This window comes from Tigriopus californicus, chromosome 2, assembly GCF_007210705.1.
Source record: "Tigriopus californicus strain San Diego chromosome 2, Tcal_SD_v2.1, whole genome shotgun sequence".
Classification (NCBI taxonomy): domain Eukaryota; kingdom Metazoa; phylum Arthropoda; class Copepoda; order Harpacticoida; family Harpacticidae; genus Tigriopus; species Tigriopus californicus.
In genome coordinates, this window is record NC_081441.1 from 430,847 (window position 1) to 448,731 (window position 17,885).

Below are 17,885 nucleotides of genomic sequence, written 5' to 3' on the forward strand. Positions count from 1 at the left end.
ATTCGGGCTTACGTTCCGGTGTGAGAAAATGGACTGGGACTTTTGTCGGATATGATCTGGAACTCATATCCGTTCGGAAGATCTTCCATAAAGCCTTGACTTTGACTCGATGAAAAGGCGTAAATTGGGAAGAAGCGCAACCCTGAGCTCGTATTGGACTCCCGCAACCTTCCGGGATGCTGGGGATGCTTGGAAAATGAATGAAAGCTTGTTGGCTGGGGTGAGCATGCCGCTCTGGAATCCTTCTCGTCAGACACACAGGGATCTTGCTGCGAATCTACCCATTTTGAGGGGGGACGACGATGAGGGAGTCGTTTCCTTCCCCGTGGATTTTCAGGGCTATAAAGAGAGTTGGCCGTGTACGATTATGGGCCCCCAAAAGCCCATTGACTGGCAAGGAAAGAGATTCAGGAAGACTTTAGCGACATATATGGACCCTGACGTCTTTGTCGGGTTTCTTCCTTTTTCTAATAAAGGAGGAATATATCGCCTAGTAATAAAAGGAAATCGCTCTCACTGGTGAGTAATTGAAATTTGAAGTGGTTGAATAAAGGCACGCATACGACAAACTATTTAATAAAGTATATTTAATAAGTCCAAGTTAATAAAGTGATACATAGGTATATTTCAAATTTTAAAAAAATATCTGTTGTACATTTCGTCTTGATAATGTATTGGAAAAAGTGCATTAACTCAGCAAATTATTTCTTTATATTTCCAAAACTCACTGACGAATCCCGCCAAGTTAAGAGGCAATTAATGCGTGTGTATGCTAAACTCGGAAGGTTTAAAGGAAACCAACCATCACATTATCCAACGTTTCTCAGAGGCAGTATCAAAGTCCGTTTCAGTTTGGTTCCTCGTCTTTGCTTGTAATTAGGGTCGAAACTAAGAGTTTTCCTTGTAGAAAGCTCGGGGAGGAGAATCGAACCAGGGTCCAGTCTTATGTTAGGAAACTGCATTAACCATTACGCCACGTCTCCTCCCCACGAGGTCGGATTTCAGTGCCGGGATTCTAACCCACGACACTTGCCTCCTGGACTACTCGGCCCACACTAGCTCCTTTTCGCTACACGTTGGCGTGTTAGAAGTTCATCCTTCAATGGAACACGCAGGTTTGGAAAGCTCAATGCAAAACTAAGCCATACCCCTGATCCAAACGAGGGGAGGAAATAGGGATGTTTGTCTTTGCTACCACGAGGTGTATTTATTTTTCTGGGTGTGCGGAGAACCGACATAACGTTTCTTTACTGGGCGGGTCCTGTAAAGCGGAGGCTTTTATTTATGCTTATAAGTTATCTACGCAATAACAGGTACAATTGTGACGTTGGGTTGAGTTCCCTGGGATGGAGAGGCGTAAAATGTTCTTGTTCACACAATGAGACTTATAACATTGTTTGGTTCCAATGATAAGCTACTGCGGTTCAAGCAACACTAATTTCAAGCGCAGAATCAATAAAAGTAAATGGTAATCGAATTCTTTTGTTAGTTGAATGTTGATTAGGAAAACATTTGCATCTCCACAATACAGGCTTGCGTGTTGTTTCATTACACTTCAACAAATATAATAAGCTGTCATGTGTTCTTGGCTTCGGACATTCATTTTGTGGGATCAAACATTCCTTATATCAACTCCCATTTAACAATGAAATCGCCACTCTAGGCGTCAAGCATAACCCCCTTAAATGTTGCACATTCTGGCAAGTAGGAAACACCTTGAACTTGGTTTCAAGTTCGCCTTTTCAAAAAGAAAAATAGTCAATCAAAATTGTTCTGGCCAAGGGATCGACCCCTTTTGAACATTGGCTCCCCTCTCGCCTTCGTGTATGTAGAGCACATATTGGGTAGGCCTTGTAGGTGATAATTACATACTTTTTTTTCTTCTTCTCATGCACATGTCACGAAACTCAGGGTACCCTCAAAGAAAATGTTAACACGTACGTAAAGTAGTAAAAACCATACCCAGTATTTAGGTCGTGACAAGCAATCATCGCCTTTGGAATACGATATCATAAACAAGACGATCGAGCTTCAAGTTCACACCGTTAGATAGCGTCACTCCTCAGAGGGGAAAACTTTCCTTTTCCTTTCTAGCCCTTGGGTGCACATTCCCGAAGGCCTTGATGCAATACCGAGGTGCCATCTACCTACTGTACATATTTCTTACCTTGTACTAGGATCTCCACTATGGGGCAAGAAATGAAAGGCATTATTCATGAACGGATTAACATGTTTGCCCATTCCAGTGGGAGAAGAAGATAAAAGATGCTAAAAGGTTTCCTACCTGAGATTTGCAAGGGTGTGACGTCGTGCTGCTGCTGATCGCCGGGGATTTACCGTTCGGGGCACGGTAGGAGGCCCAGGGATGAACAGGCGGCCTTGCAGGGCGCGTAAGGCCTTGAGGTTGGATTCCCCAGCTTCTTGGACCACCACCTCCTCCTCCTCTTCTTCGCTGTCTTCTCCCACGTGGGCGTGCTTTGTCGGTGACCACGTGTCACGATGATAGCGCTGCAGTTCCAAAAGACTTCCTTTTTCGCCTTGCATTTTGAACCATTGGGATTGCACGGACTACGTTCACTCCTAAGACCTTGGCCAAACCTCGTGCTTGATCCTCACTGTTTCCTTGGCTCCAAGCATCAACTCACCAATCAGAGTAGTTTTTGTGTTCCCTTAAACGGGTTTATCTCGAAGATCCGCGATTAGAGTCGCATGCTGGCTAACCTGAAATCATTTCATGAAAAGGCATATATCTTTCATTCAACAAAGACGATGGTTTGCTCCTAAATACGAGAACTGATTTCACACAAGAACATCAATTTGAAACGATCTATTGAGCTCAGACACTGAATTCCAATGCTAGATACGAACGGGCCCGGCCTTCAACGCCACGAGGGGCGCATACGCCAACTAAACTTGGAGTGGAACGAGAAATGGAGGAAGAAGTAGAAGACAAAGGCCAATATTGGTGCACGTCATTCGTCATTTGCTTTGGGATTAAGATGAAGACATCAAACACGTAGACTACTGTATAGTGAGGAGGGAGCCTGAATAAAGGACGCAACTCGGCGGCGAAGACAATTGAGGAGGAAAGTGAGGCTTTTGTTTGATTTCTCTTTACACGAGGATCGACACAAGGTCGAACAAAGGCCGAATCATTTTTTACAGGGCAAAGACGAGCACTGTACTTACTACAAAGAAAGCGTTTCTGAGAGTGCACATGCACAATGGGTTTCCTTGAAAATTGTTCCGTAATCGGGGTTATGATCCGGGCATTTGAAAAGACAGGTTGGCCGTAATTATGGCGCTAGATGAGGTACGACACACACGACACGTCTTAAAACAAAACTGGAGGACAACAGCAATTATTGCTCGGCGACTTTGATGTCGAGTGAGAGAGATGCTCACGCTCCAAATTGATTTGTTCTCGATAACGAGTAATTTGTGAAGATTGCTAAAGGTCCAAGTACTATTAAGAACTATTTGGACCTATAAACAACACGTACTGTGCTTCTCGCCTTAATGAATCTGAAGAGAAGTCCAAGTGCAATAAAAGTAATGATGTCGTACAAAAATTTAGTCTAGCATTTCATCAAACCATCATCCATTGGTTCGTTTGAAAAGTTAGAATTGCTTTGTTCTCAGCCTAATTCCAAAGTTCAAAAGAAACGCACGGAATTGAGACTTGATTTACAACATAGGAAGATGGGGATTGCGAGCTAAGAAGAATTGTTATGGATTTTACATATTGTCAAGCAATCCCGTACAGAACCAGATGCTTTCAGATCCGATCATCTGATGATCCAAATCGTGGAATTTGGATACCCCCCCCCCCCAAATGAACATGGGAGTTAGATCTTGCGGGTTTTTCTTTAAGTGACAGCTGAAAGTGAGCCGATCAGTATTCAACCAGTACTACTATTCTACTGTACTACTACATAATTCCAGCATTCAAGTGACTGGAGATGACTGCATGCATGAAGTGATCAATTTATCCGAAAAACGTAAACCTTAGTTTTTTGTCGACACGGACACCGGACCATGACAGCTATCAAACGCAATATTTGAAACAATTACAAACTACATGAGTGCTTTAAAAGACCGTGCGTGCTCTTTTGCCGTAATATTGCCTTCAATGAGGCTCTTTGTAAAGGTTTCTGTACAAAGACAAAAGCCAAATGTCAACAGGAGACCACTTACCAAAAACTATTGAGATATTGCCCCCAACATAATGTGTGATTGAGAATACTAAAGGAACGGAAATTCGCTCACCAAGTACCCAACTAGGCAAATGGGCTTTGTAGCGGCAATTTTGATGGCGATATTGTGCGCTTTTTAGTCGTAGTTGCTCAATAAAAGGACACCAAAGAAGGAATACCTTGGTTTTATGTCTTAACCCTTATGGTGGGATCAATAAGCAGATTACTGCAGCTAAAAGGGTTGATAGAATGGTCCCTTAAGATCTGGTTGATCTTGTGGCATGACGCCAGTTTATGTAATCGATTATAAGGGGATATCCAATCAAATGTAACACACCCGTTCTTGATCTAATCTTGCTTCGTTGTCTCATCCGGTCGATTGAAAAAAAGAACCAGATGGAATCATGACTGAGAAGATGCTCTCTAGAGACACTGTAATGGTCATTGGCCTTGAAATTGGACCAATTCCGAATTTTTTAGGCTTAACAAGACTCCGGTTGTGCGAAATATAACTTCATGAACCCTTGAGTATTGTTGCAATACGAAGGAATAAGAGAAGCAAGAGAGTGTCTCAATTTTCTGAGAGACAATCTCTTTGGTATTTAAAGAGGCAACATAATTTTGACTCTGACAAGTCGACAACAAATACGAGAATATGCCGACAATGTAAGAAACGGACTTGTTCAACGGGTGTGAAAATTTTCTCACTCCTTTAAACATTCAGTTTATCCAAAATGAGAACTAAAACGATCAAAACATCTTCCCCCCAAAAATTAACTTTGTCATTTTTCTCTTTTGCGGACTTTCTTGCCGTTCCTTGGAATGGGATCCCCAGCCCATTGATTTAAACTTGACGACTTAAAGGATGCTACTGGGTCAGCTACTTTATAGTTCCAACGAATATTTGAGGGAAGCAAATGGAACAATGAGGGTGCCCGAGAAAGAAAATGATTACATAAGATTTGACTAGTTCACCCACTCTGGATGAAGTACATAACCTTTCAACATAATAACCTTTAAGTGAACAATTTGACAAATAAAAGTTAAATTCTGATTTGAGTTGCTCCTCCCTGGGTGGGCCGCTTTTTGTGGGAAACCGTTATAAATCCAGGTAAAATCTTATTATCTTAGTGGCACAAAATAATTACCCGTATTTGTGACTCTCGGTCATGTCATTTCGTAAGATGTATAAAAGTGTGTGCTAAAATATGATACACACACATCAATCGAATTTGGTGCTGTGACCTGATCAGGATGTTCTAAGCCAACATACAGTCTTTCCCTCCAATGCTATATACTTAATGAACACGGGTCAGTTTCTTTCAACCCTTTAAAATGAGGCAAAACATGTTCATTTTGCCAAAACCTTGGATCCCTTGGAATTTCGAATGATTGATGACTTTAAGCCAAACTAGCCTCTCGAGCCAAAACTCTTTTCACCTCTAAAGTATCACGAGAATTGCTCTAGCTTGCAACTTATTCTAGTGATGCCGCAAGCAGGAAGGAAAAGAATCACCAATTGTTGAGGCCTTGACAAAGCCAATGTACAATGACAATTGTCAACTGGCCTAATGAGATGTAAGAACAATAGTTTGTCTAACAATTGCGATGCACGTTATCCCGACAAGAAAAAATGCAAGACACAAAGTGATAAGAAGAGTTCATTTGTATGCCAACGAGACAAATGACCTGTCAGCGTTAGTAATAATATGTATATTTCTAAAAATGCGCTCTTACTCAGACCCACATGAAGTGAGGCACTTTGCTCTCGTTCACGCATCCCACGTCTCGTTACGGACATTCAAAGTTTGATTGTACCTTAAGTCATCACATCTTATTTTGCAAAGGGATTTCGATTGATTAACTTTTACGTGAATAGCTGAAGTGAAGGGTATCTCAAAAAACGCCCGAAGACATTGAGAAACACGGAATTGCCATTTAGAAATAATTAAATAAAGTGAACTTCTCGAAGCTAAAGTAATAAAAACAAAATATTGGCTTGTCAAATTCTGGCTTATACAATACACCACGTCAGTATCAACCTCTTACTTGAATCTCTTGATGAAGTTGCGTGATGTTTGGTGGTACGTTTGCCGTTTCGTCTTCACAACTTGAGGCAAATTTGTCATAAAATCTAGTTCAGACAGCAGAAAAATAGAAAAATTAAGACACTATGATAGTGTCAAACTCATTTATTGTAACACACTGACTCATGTGTCGAAAGCATTCGTATTTTGTCCGGGTGATCCCAAATTGGAATGCCCGTAACTATGAGAATCTACATCCTTTTAAGAGGGTTTTAAGGCTAAAATTGGCTCATTGGCCGGATTTACTAAACCCTGAGATGGACTGCTAGCGAGGCGGTTGTGGTCCTTTTTCCTCCTTTTTTCCTTCCAACCTCTAATCTTTTTAGAGCTCCACAGCTATCATAAGTGGTCAAACCAGGTCATAGCAATAAACCAAAAACAAAACAATTACGTCAAGCTGAGCCATCTTTCTGCTAGTCAAGCTGAAGAGGGTTTTTGACCAATCTCCGTCAATTTTTGCATTTGGATCGGCGAAAGCACGACCCAACATCGTGCAACTCCATGGAGAGGTTCGAGCGGAATTTTGGGACATTGAGGCAGGAAAGGAATATGACGTCACCATGAAATTTTGGAGGGTCACTCATACTTTTGAAGCTTATTTGTTCTCTTGCTAAGGGATGAGATTAGAGTTCCAGTTTATTTATCCATGACAAGGATGATTCATGTACCATTGCATTTTGATAAACACCAAAAAGAAATAGAAATTAACATGCTTAAAAATACTTTTTTGCCAAACAAGGTGTTTTTGGATTTTTTTGGCATAATTTAGGATCTATTTATGTTTAGAATAGACTTTTTGAAACTCTGGTAAATTGTTTTGCTTAATATTGCGCCTTGTTTCTTGGTTTTTCTGTACCTCTTTTGTATTGAAAGGTATCCCAGTGTACTACCAAAATTTGTGCTGACATCATTAGAAAAATGCTATTTAAAGGAGCCAATTGCATCCATCTCAAACAAGTCAGAGTTTTGCATACCAATACGGCACAGTATTTTCGAATTGCTTCAAATAGTAGAAACATATTTTCAAAAAAATGTTTAGACAGTGACGCCCATCAGAATATGATAGGAAATTAAATGCATTGCTTAAGAGTGCCAGACTTGAAAATGCCTTTTTGAAAAGTGAATTTTCACGGGTTGGATGTATCTTTTTTCATCTTCATATTCGGCGCAGAAAATCTTTTCTGCTACTTCTGGACATTTCTTAAAGGTTTCTAGTTTGGCAATGAAGTGCTCTCGTTGGAGCCAAAATGAATGAAAAAGTCTCGAAACCGAGGAGGAGTCACTGTCTCAATACATGTCTTGGGGACCATAAATCTGAAACTATCCTATCTTTATGACGATATCTATCTTTCTGAAGGCCTGTCAACTATAAAGTCCAATTTTTCCATGTCCTCACTTGAAAATATTTGGTCTCCATTTCTCAATTCTTTTCCCAAATCCTTTTCACAAGTGTTCAAACAAGCAACGTCAATGTCATAGCTGCCTTCCAAACACAAAGGGATGAACGACTGTTCATTTGCTTGTAGCTCGTTAAATGTGAACGATACGGTCCTGTCTGATGAATTCGCTTGTAAATTGCAGGAAAAGTTTCCAAGGTCGATGGAATTGTCAAGTCTAGGTTAAAAGTTGTCCACGGCCTTTTGTTATGGCAGCAGCTCAATTCTTGGAACATGGATGGATGCTCAAGAAGGCCTACCTACTTTGTAATCCGTTTTGCCAATCAACGGTTGTTCTGAAGGTTGCTTACTTGCTTGTGCTTTCCAATAATTCTCTTCATGAATATGTTCCATGTTTGTTCTAACTAACGATACCACCTTCCCATCCCTAAAGGCTCTACGAGCTCTGTAATGTCCGCGAAGTGTATGATTTTTCCTCAAGGATGTTTTTTTTCCAAAGGGGACACACCCTAAATCCCACGGAACTGAGAATACGATGAGAGGCAATTATGTGACTGTGAATTCTGTAGACGAAATTAAATCAAAGCCAAAACTTTTATTCGCCATTTGTAGCAGGCCTTTATGGTTACTTTCAAAGGAATGCTAGATAAGAAAAACACACCAAAAACAATTCCTGGATTTTGATCCTCTCCTTAACCTCCTCCAAAGTAGCTGAGCACTGCACTAGAGTCGGTGGATTTGCTTCAAAATGTATTGGTTCAAATTGAAGTGAAGCTTTTTCGAACGAAAGCCCAAACGGGCGATCAAAATCAGTATAATTCCAGTGGAGTTTAAAACACCTAAAACATAGATCTCAAGCATCACGTTTGAGTCCCACATTCCTTTGATGAAGAGCACCAGACTCACGGAAGTTGTGTGCAAGAAAGAGGTAGGGAGAGAAAGAGAAAAAAAGAGCCTCGAGTACAGGACTTGTTGGCCCATTGGACGATAAAATTGTGAAAGAAAATCGATATCCCACCCGTCAGGCAAAGGCCAAGCAAGCCTTTCAAATTGGGTAGTAACAAGCGTTTTGTGAAATATGTACATGTCCGTGTCAAGACGAGCATAACTCTGCCTGCCGAATGCAGCACTTGAGCTTTGAAATTTGTCAAAAGTTTGAATTGTTGCTTGACTGCGTTATACTACAAAGATCAACAGCCTGTGGGCTCTTTCCCAAAAGTTCCAACTAACTATTATTTTGGTTTTAGTACACCACGTAGATAAGGAAACCCCGAGTAAGTGTTGGTTGAAAGTTCGAGTTCCGGTTTTGAGCTCTTACCGTTCATCATTAATATTTAGGTTCCTGTGTTATCACGCGCTTCTAGACAGGTTTGGAACGGAGAAGTTAGCTCCAGAAAAGGGACAAACAGGATCTAGAAAATAGTTTTATTAATGGTTGTAGAAGCTTTGACTGCCCGAGCAAGAAATATATTATTGTAATATTTTTCATTGCGATTCTTGGTCAGTCGAGGCGTCAAATGTATAAACGAGAGTGTATAGTTATTAATTCAGTATAATTTAGCTGCTAAAATATAATCAATATGTATATCATTATTTCTATTGGAAATATCATGCAATTATTTTAAAGAAATTGCCCTTTCTTTAGAGATGAGAACTGCATGCTTTAAAAAATCGCTTCTTGCGCTAAAATATGATTAAAAATGGGTCAAAATATAGTGAGAAGTATGCAATAAAACGAACTACAGTATATGGCATGCAGATATGGGGAATGCTCTAAAACCAACAAAATGAGCCAAGATTTGATGAAAATGCTAAAAAATTGAAAAGGAGGATTGAAAGGAAGATAAGGGGAAAATAATGACCAAGGGGCAGTGAGAACGAACTTGAAAGCATGCAAAGGGGCAAATGTCAGATAAACAGAGCAATGCATATATCTTCACTCAAGCAAGTCCGAACTCCCTTGTATCATCATTTGATTGAGTTTGTGAGCCACCGTGAAATTCATTCTTGTACTAAAAAGCATTGGACAGTTGTGCGCACAATCAGAATAACAAGCTTCCAACATCCGAGCTTGATCACAAGCCTAAAAAAAATTTTACTGACAGTTTCACATGTTCTTCTTAGTGGGTTGTAAGATCGGTTGCTGTCAAGCGAATTCGGCTGTCACACTGTTGAAGCCAGTTGCCATAATAATTGGAAGATTTCTTCTTCACTTTCCCCCCAAACAAAGCCAAAATATGCAAAGAACACATGAAATGTGCTTTTTTATGCAACTAGACTTGTTTTAGGACATTAAACGGATAAAACAAATTTTGGCCATCTCTAGACATGTCACAATGCAAAAGAGCTCTTTATGTGTCCCGTCACTATGAATCGCTTGAAAGTACTTAACAACCTTGGATTTGAGGCTTTCAATCTTTTATTAACGTTATTCATTTGGAATCAATCGTTGAATTTGACAAGTGTCGTGGCAAAACGAAGTACAATATTCAAGATGGCAACGTACTCAAAAAATATCTGTCAATAACTTCCTCACTCTGAACAAATGAAACAAGCGTTTTTTCGGCACATTCAGTAGATATTTACATCGAGACTCCATGTTTTGCCCAATTTCATTGGGCAGAGCGGATAAACACCACTTAATGAATTTAAATGATCGAGAGGAAAAGAAATACTTTTGCGAAACGGCAAATCATCTTTTAATGGCCCTTCTTTTCAAAATGTGGTTGAAAAAGAAAAATGATGAATACCGATAGACGTTGAGTAGTTTCAATATCATCATGAAAAGACTGGATTCGAAATCTGCCGCAACTCTAATGTGTCCAAAAGTGTGTCGTAAATGTACGTAGAACAGGGGTTTTGGCATGTTCTTTTAGGTTCAATCAAATTTCTGATTAAAATACTCTTTTCCATTAATTCACATAGAGAGATTATCCCCTGATTTGCCCGGATCCAATCTGTAGATAGTAGCATGTGGTGATCTGATTTTTTACTCGCATACGTTGAATTTGATCTCTTTTGAAACGGCTATCCAGCCAACCAGCCACCTTTTTTTGTCGTCCCAGCCCATGAGGGCACGGTATGGTACATTTCAGGTGTCTTCTATACCCTGCAAAATGTCTGCGAAACCTCAAGACTCTTTTTTCGCTACCAAGCAAATATTGACCAAGTTTTGAAGCCAATTATCCTCTCTCCAGGATCAAATGAGACGTGACAACATGCGAGAAATTCAACAATTTATGACGTCAGCCCCGGAAAGCCAGTGACACCTGTCGTTATCATTTCCTATGACGACATGCTGCCAAATAACTTGAGCACTTCTCTGTACTGTCTACAGTCTAACTAACTTGTGGGCAGTGGTACAGTGCCCCTTGACTAGCGAGAAGTCTTTCCCGAAATTTGAGAGTTTGTCAAATCACGCTCCACTCTCTCTTCAGTGTGATTCTCTCGTATTTTATCCGGGATATGTACGTTTTCGTCTCTCGCCTCAAGGAGAAGGACATTACATTGGCTACTGCTTCTATGAAGGAATTCCGAGGACTTGGAGTGACATTTGTCCAAGACTCACTCTCACAACTTCATACGACACTCGTTTTGAGAGCCAGTAGATGGATGGAAGAAAACTTTCCCGAGTAGTACTGTATGTACAGTACAACAGGAATGGAAAATCTCTCAATTTCTCCCACGAGACCACTGGGGGGAATGAGTCTGCAAATTGGGTTGGAAAAGGCCGAAACATATACTAAAATCGATTCCACCAATAATGGGAAGATATGACATGAAACACCAACTTGAATTATTGATGAGTCGACCGTCGACCAATAGTCTGTTGAGAATTCGTCATGGGTATCATCGACTATTTGGGTGCATAACGGTTGTATATTATGATGTCCGCATTCAAACGTATCGAGTTTTTAAAAAAAGGAAACTTGGTTCCATCTAAAACACAATTGGGAAATTATACATATTAGTTTGAAAAATGGCCAAAAAGAAACAACAGAAAATTGAATGTTCTTTGTCTCATGGCAATTGTAAAAGGGGACAGTGTCGTCGAGTGGTCCATGGACTAGCGGGAACAAGACAAGGAAAGAATAGATTTCGAAATAGATCTCGAAGTCCAACGTAAGGCGCAATAATTGTTCCATTATTTTCTCAGTGTCTTATTGAGGCCGGCGAGTTTTATTTGAGGTGTGAGCGAGCCTTCCAGGAGGATTATGTTTTTGATGGAACATTTTGCAGGATGCCAAGAAGAACAACAAGAGCGAGCACGAATACATGTTTACTTAGACAATCTTGGCTTTCACAAAGCTTTACAGTATAAAGTGTGGGTACAACTAAATACGCGTGATCTGGGAGATCATAACGATCAACGCACTGATTTCCAATCAGCCCAAAACAAAGGTGATGTACTTTGGGCTGCCACAGATATTGGGAAGTAATAACAGGGCAAATTCTTGAAACATTGCCCAAAATTAAGCGTCATCCATTACGACTTTTGAATGACGACGGCTTGGCGAGATTGGAGAATTTCTCGACCCTACGCAAAGATGAGCAACATGGTAAAACAAGTAATTCGAGCTTTCGTGCACACAATGATTGGCCCGGAAACTCAGGAGTCAACCAGCCCTCATGGCCAGTGGGAATGGACACGGAAGAAGGCATTTTTTTTTACCTTCAATTAAGAGCGAAGAGTGGTCCAAATTTTGCTGTCTCATCATTGGCAGCGGAACTGCGAGTTCGTGCGTTTACTCCCAATGACCAATGGCCGATGAACCGTTCGAAAAGCCCTCAAAGGAGTAGATTACCAGTCTTTGTTGTCTGGCATTGACGTGTGGAACACGCCCAAAACCGGTACCGTCGCCGGTCTTTCTACTCAGTGTACGCCCTTATATGTTGATATGCTTATGGGTGCGATGGTGTGTGTGCGTGATAGAGCACGAAAAGATAGGCCCAACAGATGGACAAGACCGATTCAAGTTCCTAGCCCAACAGAACTCAAACTTCATATGAAGTCGCATATCTACCCGTATCTCGGGTCCTGTCCTGTCGGGTCTCGTTCCAAGGAAATGCTCCCAATTTTATTACTAATCGTTGGGCCATACCCCCCCCTTTCTCGTTTCTCGTTTGTCCGTTCCTTCTCCGTTGAGACCAGAAGGGAAAATGAATATGAAATCTGAAATCTGAAAATCGTTTGAAGGTGAACCTTCAGCATCAAGGCTGCTTGGGCGACAAAAACAGATTATTTTTCATTCCCCATGCAAAGAACGAGACGTAGAGTAAAAGAGTAATCCTGGTGGGAAGATCTTCATCAAGGCCAACGCAGCAGCAACTTAGCGGGCCCAGGGAAATTCTTACATCGCAATTCTACATGCAATCCTCGAAAAGCATTCGACGCGCATTCATCAAACTTTTGCACTTACGAGTGAGTACAAGGGAAAGCCAAAAAGAAGAAGAAGAAGGGGAAACAAAGGAAGAACCGGAAGCAGGAAACACCAGGAGTGGAAGAAACCGGGCACAACATGGAACTTGGTAACCAAGCCGGGAACAAAGCATCAAAGTAATTCAACGTGAAAGAGCAACAAATGAAGGACATTTTTGTTTCTTCTGTCTTTTCAGGGTTCACAACCCTCACACGTTCAAGCTCAAATTGGAACGTTGGGCTAAAGCTGGAGATCCATGGTCAAAGGGTCCAAATTTCTTTGAAAGAGCTGCCCAAGATGGTCCCAAAAAAGTTCACATCAAGACATGTCTCTTTTATGCCCTCCAAAGCTGTCCAACAATGGTGACCAAAAATACTCTTTGAACCGACAAATTCGACATGGACACGAGAACTCGTGGCCATTCAGATGTGTGTAAAGGATAAGCACCATTATCTCCTGAAGTGTCTCTCAGTGTGTGCCTCACAGGAAACGAACGCGGATTGCAATGTTTTCAATTATGTCAAGCAACAAAGGCCGGAGATTACTGACAATACACCAGTCAGTATTCTCTATCTAGTCAGTGATGACGAATGGGTTCTCTTGGAGGGAAGTGCTCCATCAAAGCATGTTTGAAATATTCCCATGTTCGCATTGGGTTCGCTTATATGTTTTGTTGGATCGTTCCGACGCATTGATTGATTGGTCTTTTTTGACTAATTTTACAAGAGCTTATTTTCATATTGAGAATGTGGAAAATGGACTGGTAATTGAAAGTTTGATTGTTGTGGAAAAGTTTTGTAAAGGCCTTAAGTAGTGTGTTGACGAGTTCTGGAATTAATGTTGTTCAAATGGACAGGCAAATTGAAACCTTGGTTATCGACAAAAGACATATACCTACTTTTGGAAAAGCCTGGTTTGAACACAGCCTTGAGGCCATTTAACTATTCATGAATGAAGGTGAATAGACCAACTAAAGGATATATGGGGATTACAAGGGCCCACATGAAAAATGTCCCGAATCTTGAAAATTCTCGACTCAACACTTAATTTCTGGAATTGCACTCTAACATAATCTAATAAACTCTAATAATCTACACGTGACTGTCCGAGTGTGAGGCGAATGAATTTTCATGGTCCACCATGTCTCAAAATTGCCCCAAGGTCAATAAAAGCCAACCAGCCTGTTTAAGAATTCAACAGTCGAGCTCTCTCGGTAATTTTTTTTCTTTACTCTTAATGTGCCTTGAGTGCTCGATGGTTAGGTTACCTCACCTTTTGAATGTTTCAAAATGTTCATCGTTCATTTCATGGTCCATTGCAATCGAGTTGAATATTGGTTTCTCAATTTTTTTCCGTCTGAGGTTAAAATTGAAATGACTAAGCCTCCAGACAAGTCTTGGCAAAGAGTATTAGCTTCAAGGATAGTGGTTACCTGACCGACCGCTCATTGAAGAAAATCTCAGATTTAAAGCAATCTCAATGTTTGTTGAGCAAAGTGAATGTAAATAGACATTAAATGGCCATCTTTACTCAAAGTTATCCACTCGCTTCAAAAATGTTAAGTAACGTTGGCTACTAGCGGTCGTGGTTTCATTGATGTAATCAATGGCCATGTTCAGGTGGTTATCATGCACTAAAGCCTCCAACCTGTTTGGATGGCTTTATACTTGGGTATAAAACCTTTATGGGTGACCTTCTTCGGGGACACGCTTTTTTGCAAGCATTTTCAGAAACCATTGAATTGAGGTTGCGAGAACTCGCAAATGATGACAAAGCACGCCTAGGTGAGGGTGGTAATTTGGTCTCAAAGAGGGCATCTAAACTTTGTGCAGCATCGTCGCATTTGGGCGTCAACTTTCCACGGAGCGTGAGTTAAGACTTCGGAGACGTCGTTTCCCGCTCGAGATTAACTAACCCAACTCTGCCTTCCAATTCCTTCATCCTACATCAACACTTTCATATGAGTGTATTTGAGCCGGATGTTTTCCAATTCCAGGTCCATTGCACGTCATTTGGGAGCATGCACCCCCCCCCCTAAAAACCAGGAAGTTTTATTCATAAAGAATTATGTTCAAATGGGCAATTTTCTCTGTCAACTCGACACATCCAATTGATGCCTGATGATGGGTCTCTTAAGTAAAAAAAAAATGTCTTGTTACACTTTTGGCACACTAGACTTATGGGGCCTTTTTGCACTTTTGTTCTTAGCGTTGGTGTCCACCTGATATCATCGGGTTGTCTCTTTTGATAGATAATCAACCGACCTCGGGGTCATCAAATTTTCTCCCCATACAATGCAGGGAAATATTATGTCAAATTAAAGAAGTGATGCGTCCATGACCTATCAACTATAACTCTGAGGTCTATTTTAGAATATTTTCGTTCACGGAATGGTAGAATTTTGCCCTGATCTCCAAAAGGAATACTTGCAGTACACCGGCGAATATAGAAATATGCTAGTATTCAATTCTTGAGCAACTCTGACCAATTATCGGAAAAAAAGTCAAAGAATCGAAATAATCTTCATTTACTTCTTAATATAGACCGATATAATTTTCCTCTGATTGTGATAGTGCGTCTTTTGGTTGACATTCACGTGGTTGTCATCGTCGTCGTCGTCGTTCTGTGCAGACATTCAATCGAATCTTTTTCCTGTTTTCTTCATCAAACAATATCTTTGTTGTATACTCACTGCAGTACTTTGTCAATTTAGTTCCACTCCTGTTCCAGTCGTTTGATATCACTGCACTACCCAAGCTCTCGTTCAGGATGATGCGCAATGCCCTTTGGGCGCCCACGTATTGCCAAACTGGCTCATTTTTCTTCCCGATCAAGCAAGCGATCAGTTTCACTTGAACCCATGTCACTTGGAGACACACTTGGCAATCCAGCTCTTCGTCGTCTTCTTGACTGTTATTCACCACACTATTTCCCGGGAGCGAACCCGAATTGGATCCCTCACTGGTAGTATTACTAGGTAACCAACCGAAGCGCCTATGCTATCATCTTCATCAACCTATCACCTCCACATCCATTGAAGAAGCTCTCCTGACTACTCAAGCTCATCTGTTGCAACGCGGAATGTGTCTTGGATTACATACTGTACGTACGTACGTAGCGCAGTTGAGCAAGCGCGGCAGTTTGCCTGTAGTAGAGATCCGTGCGGCGTTGGAGCCTCGATCAAAGGCACGCCTTCCTCGTTCCAACCCTGCTCCTCGTCGTCCTCGTCGTCCTCGAGCTTCAATGCTCAATTGCTTTGGGTGTCAGAGCACAGAACGCGGTGTGCCTTCACGAGCGAGTTTGACATGGGCAAATCACATCATATGAGCAATCGCACAGCCTTGAACTCCACGGGATGGAAAACGCACAGAGTTGAGTTTTTTTTAGTGCGTGGCTTCAAGGCTGTCTTCTTCTTTGAAGACCTCAAGTTTCACTTTCCTGGCCCCGGGCGATCGTAAGATGGCAGAAAAGGACGGCCTCTAAACAGGGGGTTCTCATCTCTTATTCAACACGTCCATTGGCTCACTGCAATGCCGGTCTTTGGATGGAGGGTTGCCTTCATGGAATTGAATTAGGAGGGCCTTAATAATAGAACGCTTTGGCTGGTGAATGAAGTTGACTTTGAAGAGAAAACAAACTGACAACTGGCAACAGGATAACAAAAACCACATTCACAAGTGTACGTACTATGGGGGTAGTGTACATGCGTGTGTTTGGAAAAACCTCAAAGCAGATAAGTTGAGGCTGATCTGACACAATAGAGCGGGTCTGAATTGAAATGCATGTGTGCTCCACGAATAGACGATACAAGTTATTGATGAATATTTGAGCCCTTGGCTTCAATTCTTGATTGGTGCTCGCTGCGGCGAAAACATGGGTTGGGTCAGGGAGATCTCTTTGGCCACGGAAGCTTTCTGCACCTATCCTCATTAAGTTTTTTCCCCCTCTGTCCCTATCCATGAGTTGGTGATTTTTCATGTTGACACTCCGGAAATGAACCCGAGTAAGTACTTTTGTGGGTAATTGAAATTTCATTTCGCATGGACGACTATCTTAAATTGGAAACAACTACAGACAGATAACATTTTTCAAGAAGTCCAAAATAACAAGAGGTCGTGCAAACTCTAGCAATCCATTCGATGGCAGGAACGAGAGAACTAGATACCCATAGGGAGAATCGACTCTATTTCTTCCGGGGGTCTGAATGCGGCGCATTAACGTTCCGTTCAGAGCATCCCATTCGTTGGTTAGGTCTCTTGAGCTCGATTTCGCTTCAATTCTGCATCGCGCATGCTTGGCTAAGCGGTTTTAGGGGGGTTTCTCCCGAGCGACCCTCAAGACGAAATCGACGAAAACCATAATTATCGTTAAAACATCACCTCGACTGCAACTTGTAACTGGTTATCTCCTTTTCCCAGCCTTTGAAAGGCCACAACACGGTGGGTGTTTGACAATGGTTAGATAGTATAAATAGTTTAAACATCGTTTGCTCCGTAGTGTATAGGCAGGAAGGTTCACATGGCACTTAAAGCCTCTGCAACTTGTCTGTATTATGACTGGGACTCCTCAAATGGAATGGGTGCCTTCCAAGGGCTCAAAGACACCAAGACTTGCACCATTGTAGCTCGTTTCTTCTCACTTCTACGTGCAGTACTAACGATGCTCCGAGGCCCAACATATGCGCAAGCCTTTGATAGCTCAGAAGCAACTCAGGAACACATCGTTTTCCGAATGTATGTATGTATGTATGGGCTCTCACAATAAGCTATCAGGGGAGGCATTGGG

At 41.4% G+C, this 17,885-nt stretch overlaps 1 protein-coding gene across 3 annotated transcripts in view; it reads right to left on the minus strand.

Annotated features, from left to right (window-relative positions):
• The window catches only part of LOC131876886 (cAMP-specific 3',5'-cyclic phosphodiesterase-like), a 125,191-nt gene extending 109,258 nt beyond the window's left edge, over window positions 1-15,933 (minus strand). Inside the window, exons 1-3 of one of the 3 annotated variants that reach the window (XM_059222420.1) lie at window positions 15,793-15,933; window positions 2,285-2,721; window positions 2,168-2,185 (exon numbers count right to left, since the gene is read on the minus strand). In XM_059222420.1, the coding sequence (XP_059078403.1) occupies window positions 2,168-2,185; window positions 2,285-2,544 (278 nt within the window). In that variant the 5' untranslated portion in view covers window positions 2,545-2,721; window positions 15,793-15,933. Of the gene's footprint in view, window positions 1-2,167; window positions 2,186-2,284; window positions 3,069-15,792 lie in introns of those variants that run through there. The other 2 variants (XM_059222422.1, XM_059222421.1) reach the window with 2 other exon arrangements.
• Window positions 15,934-17,885: the final 1,952 nt, after the last annotated feature.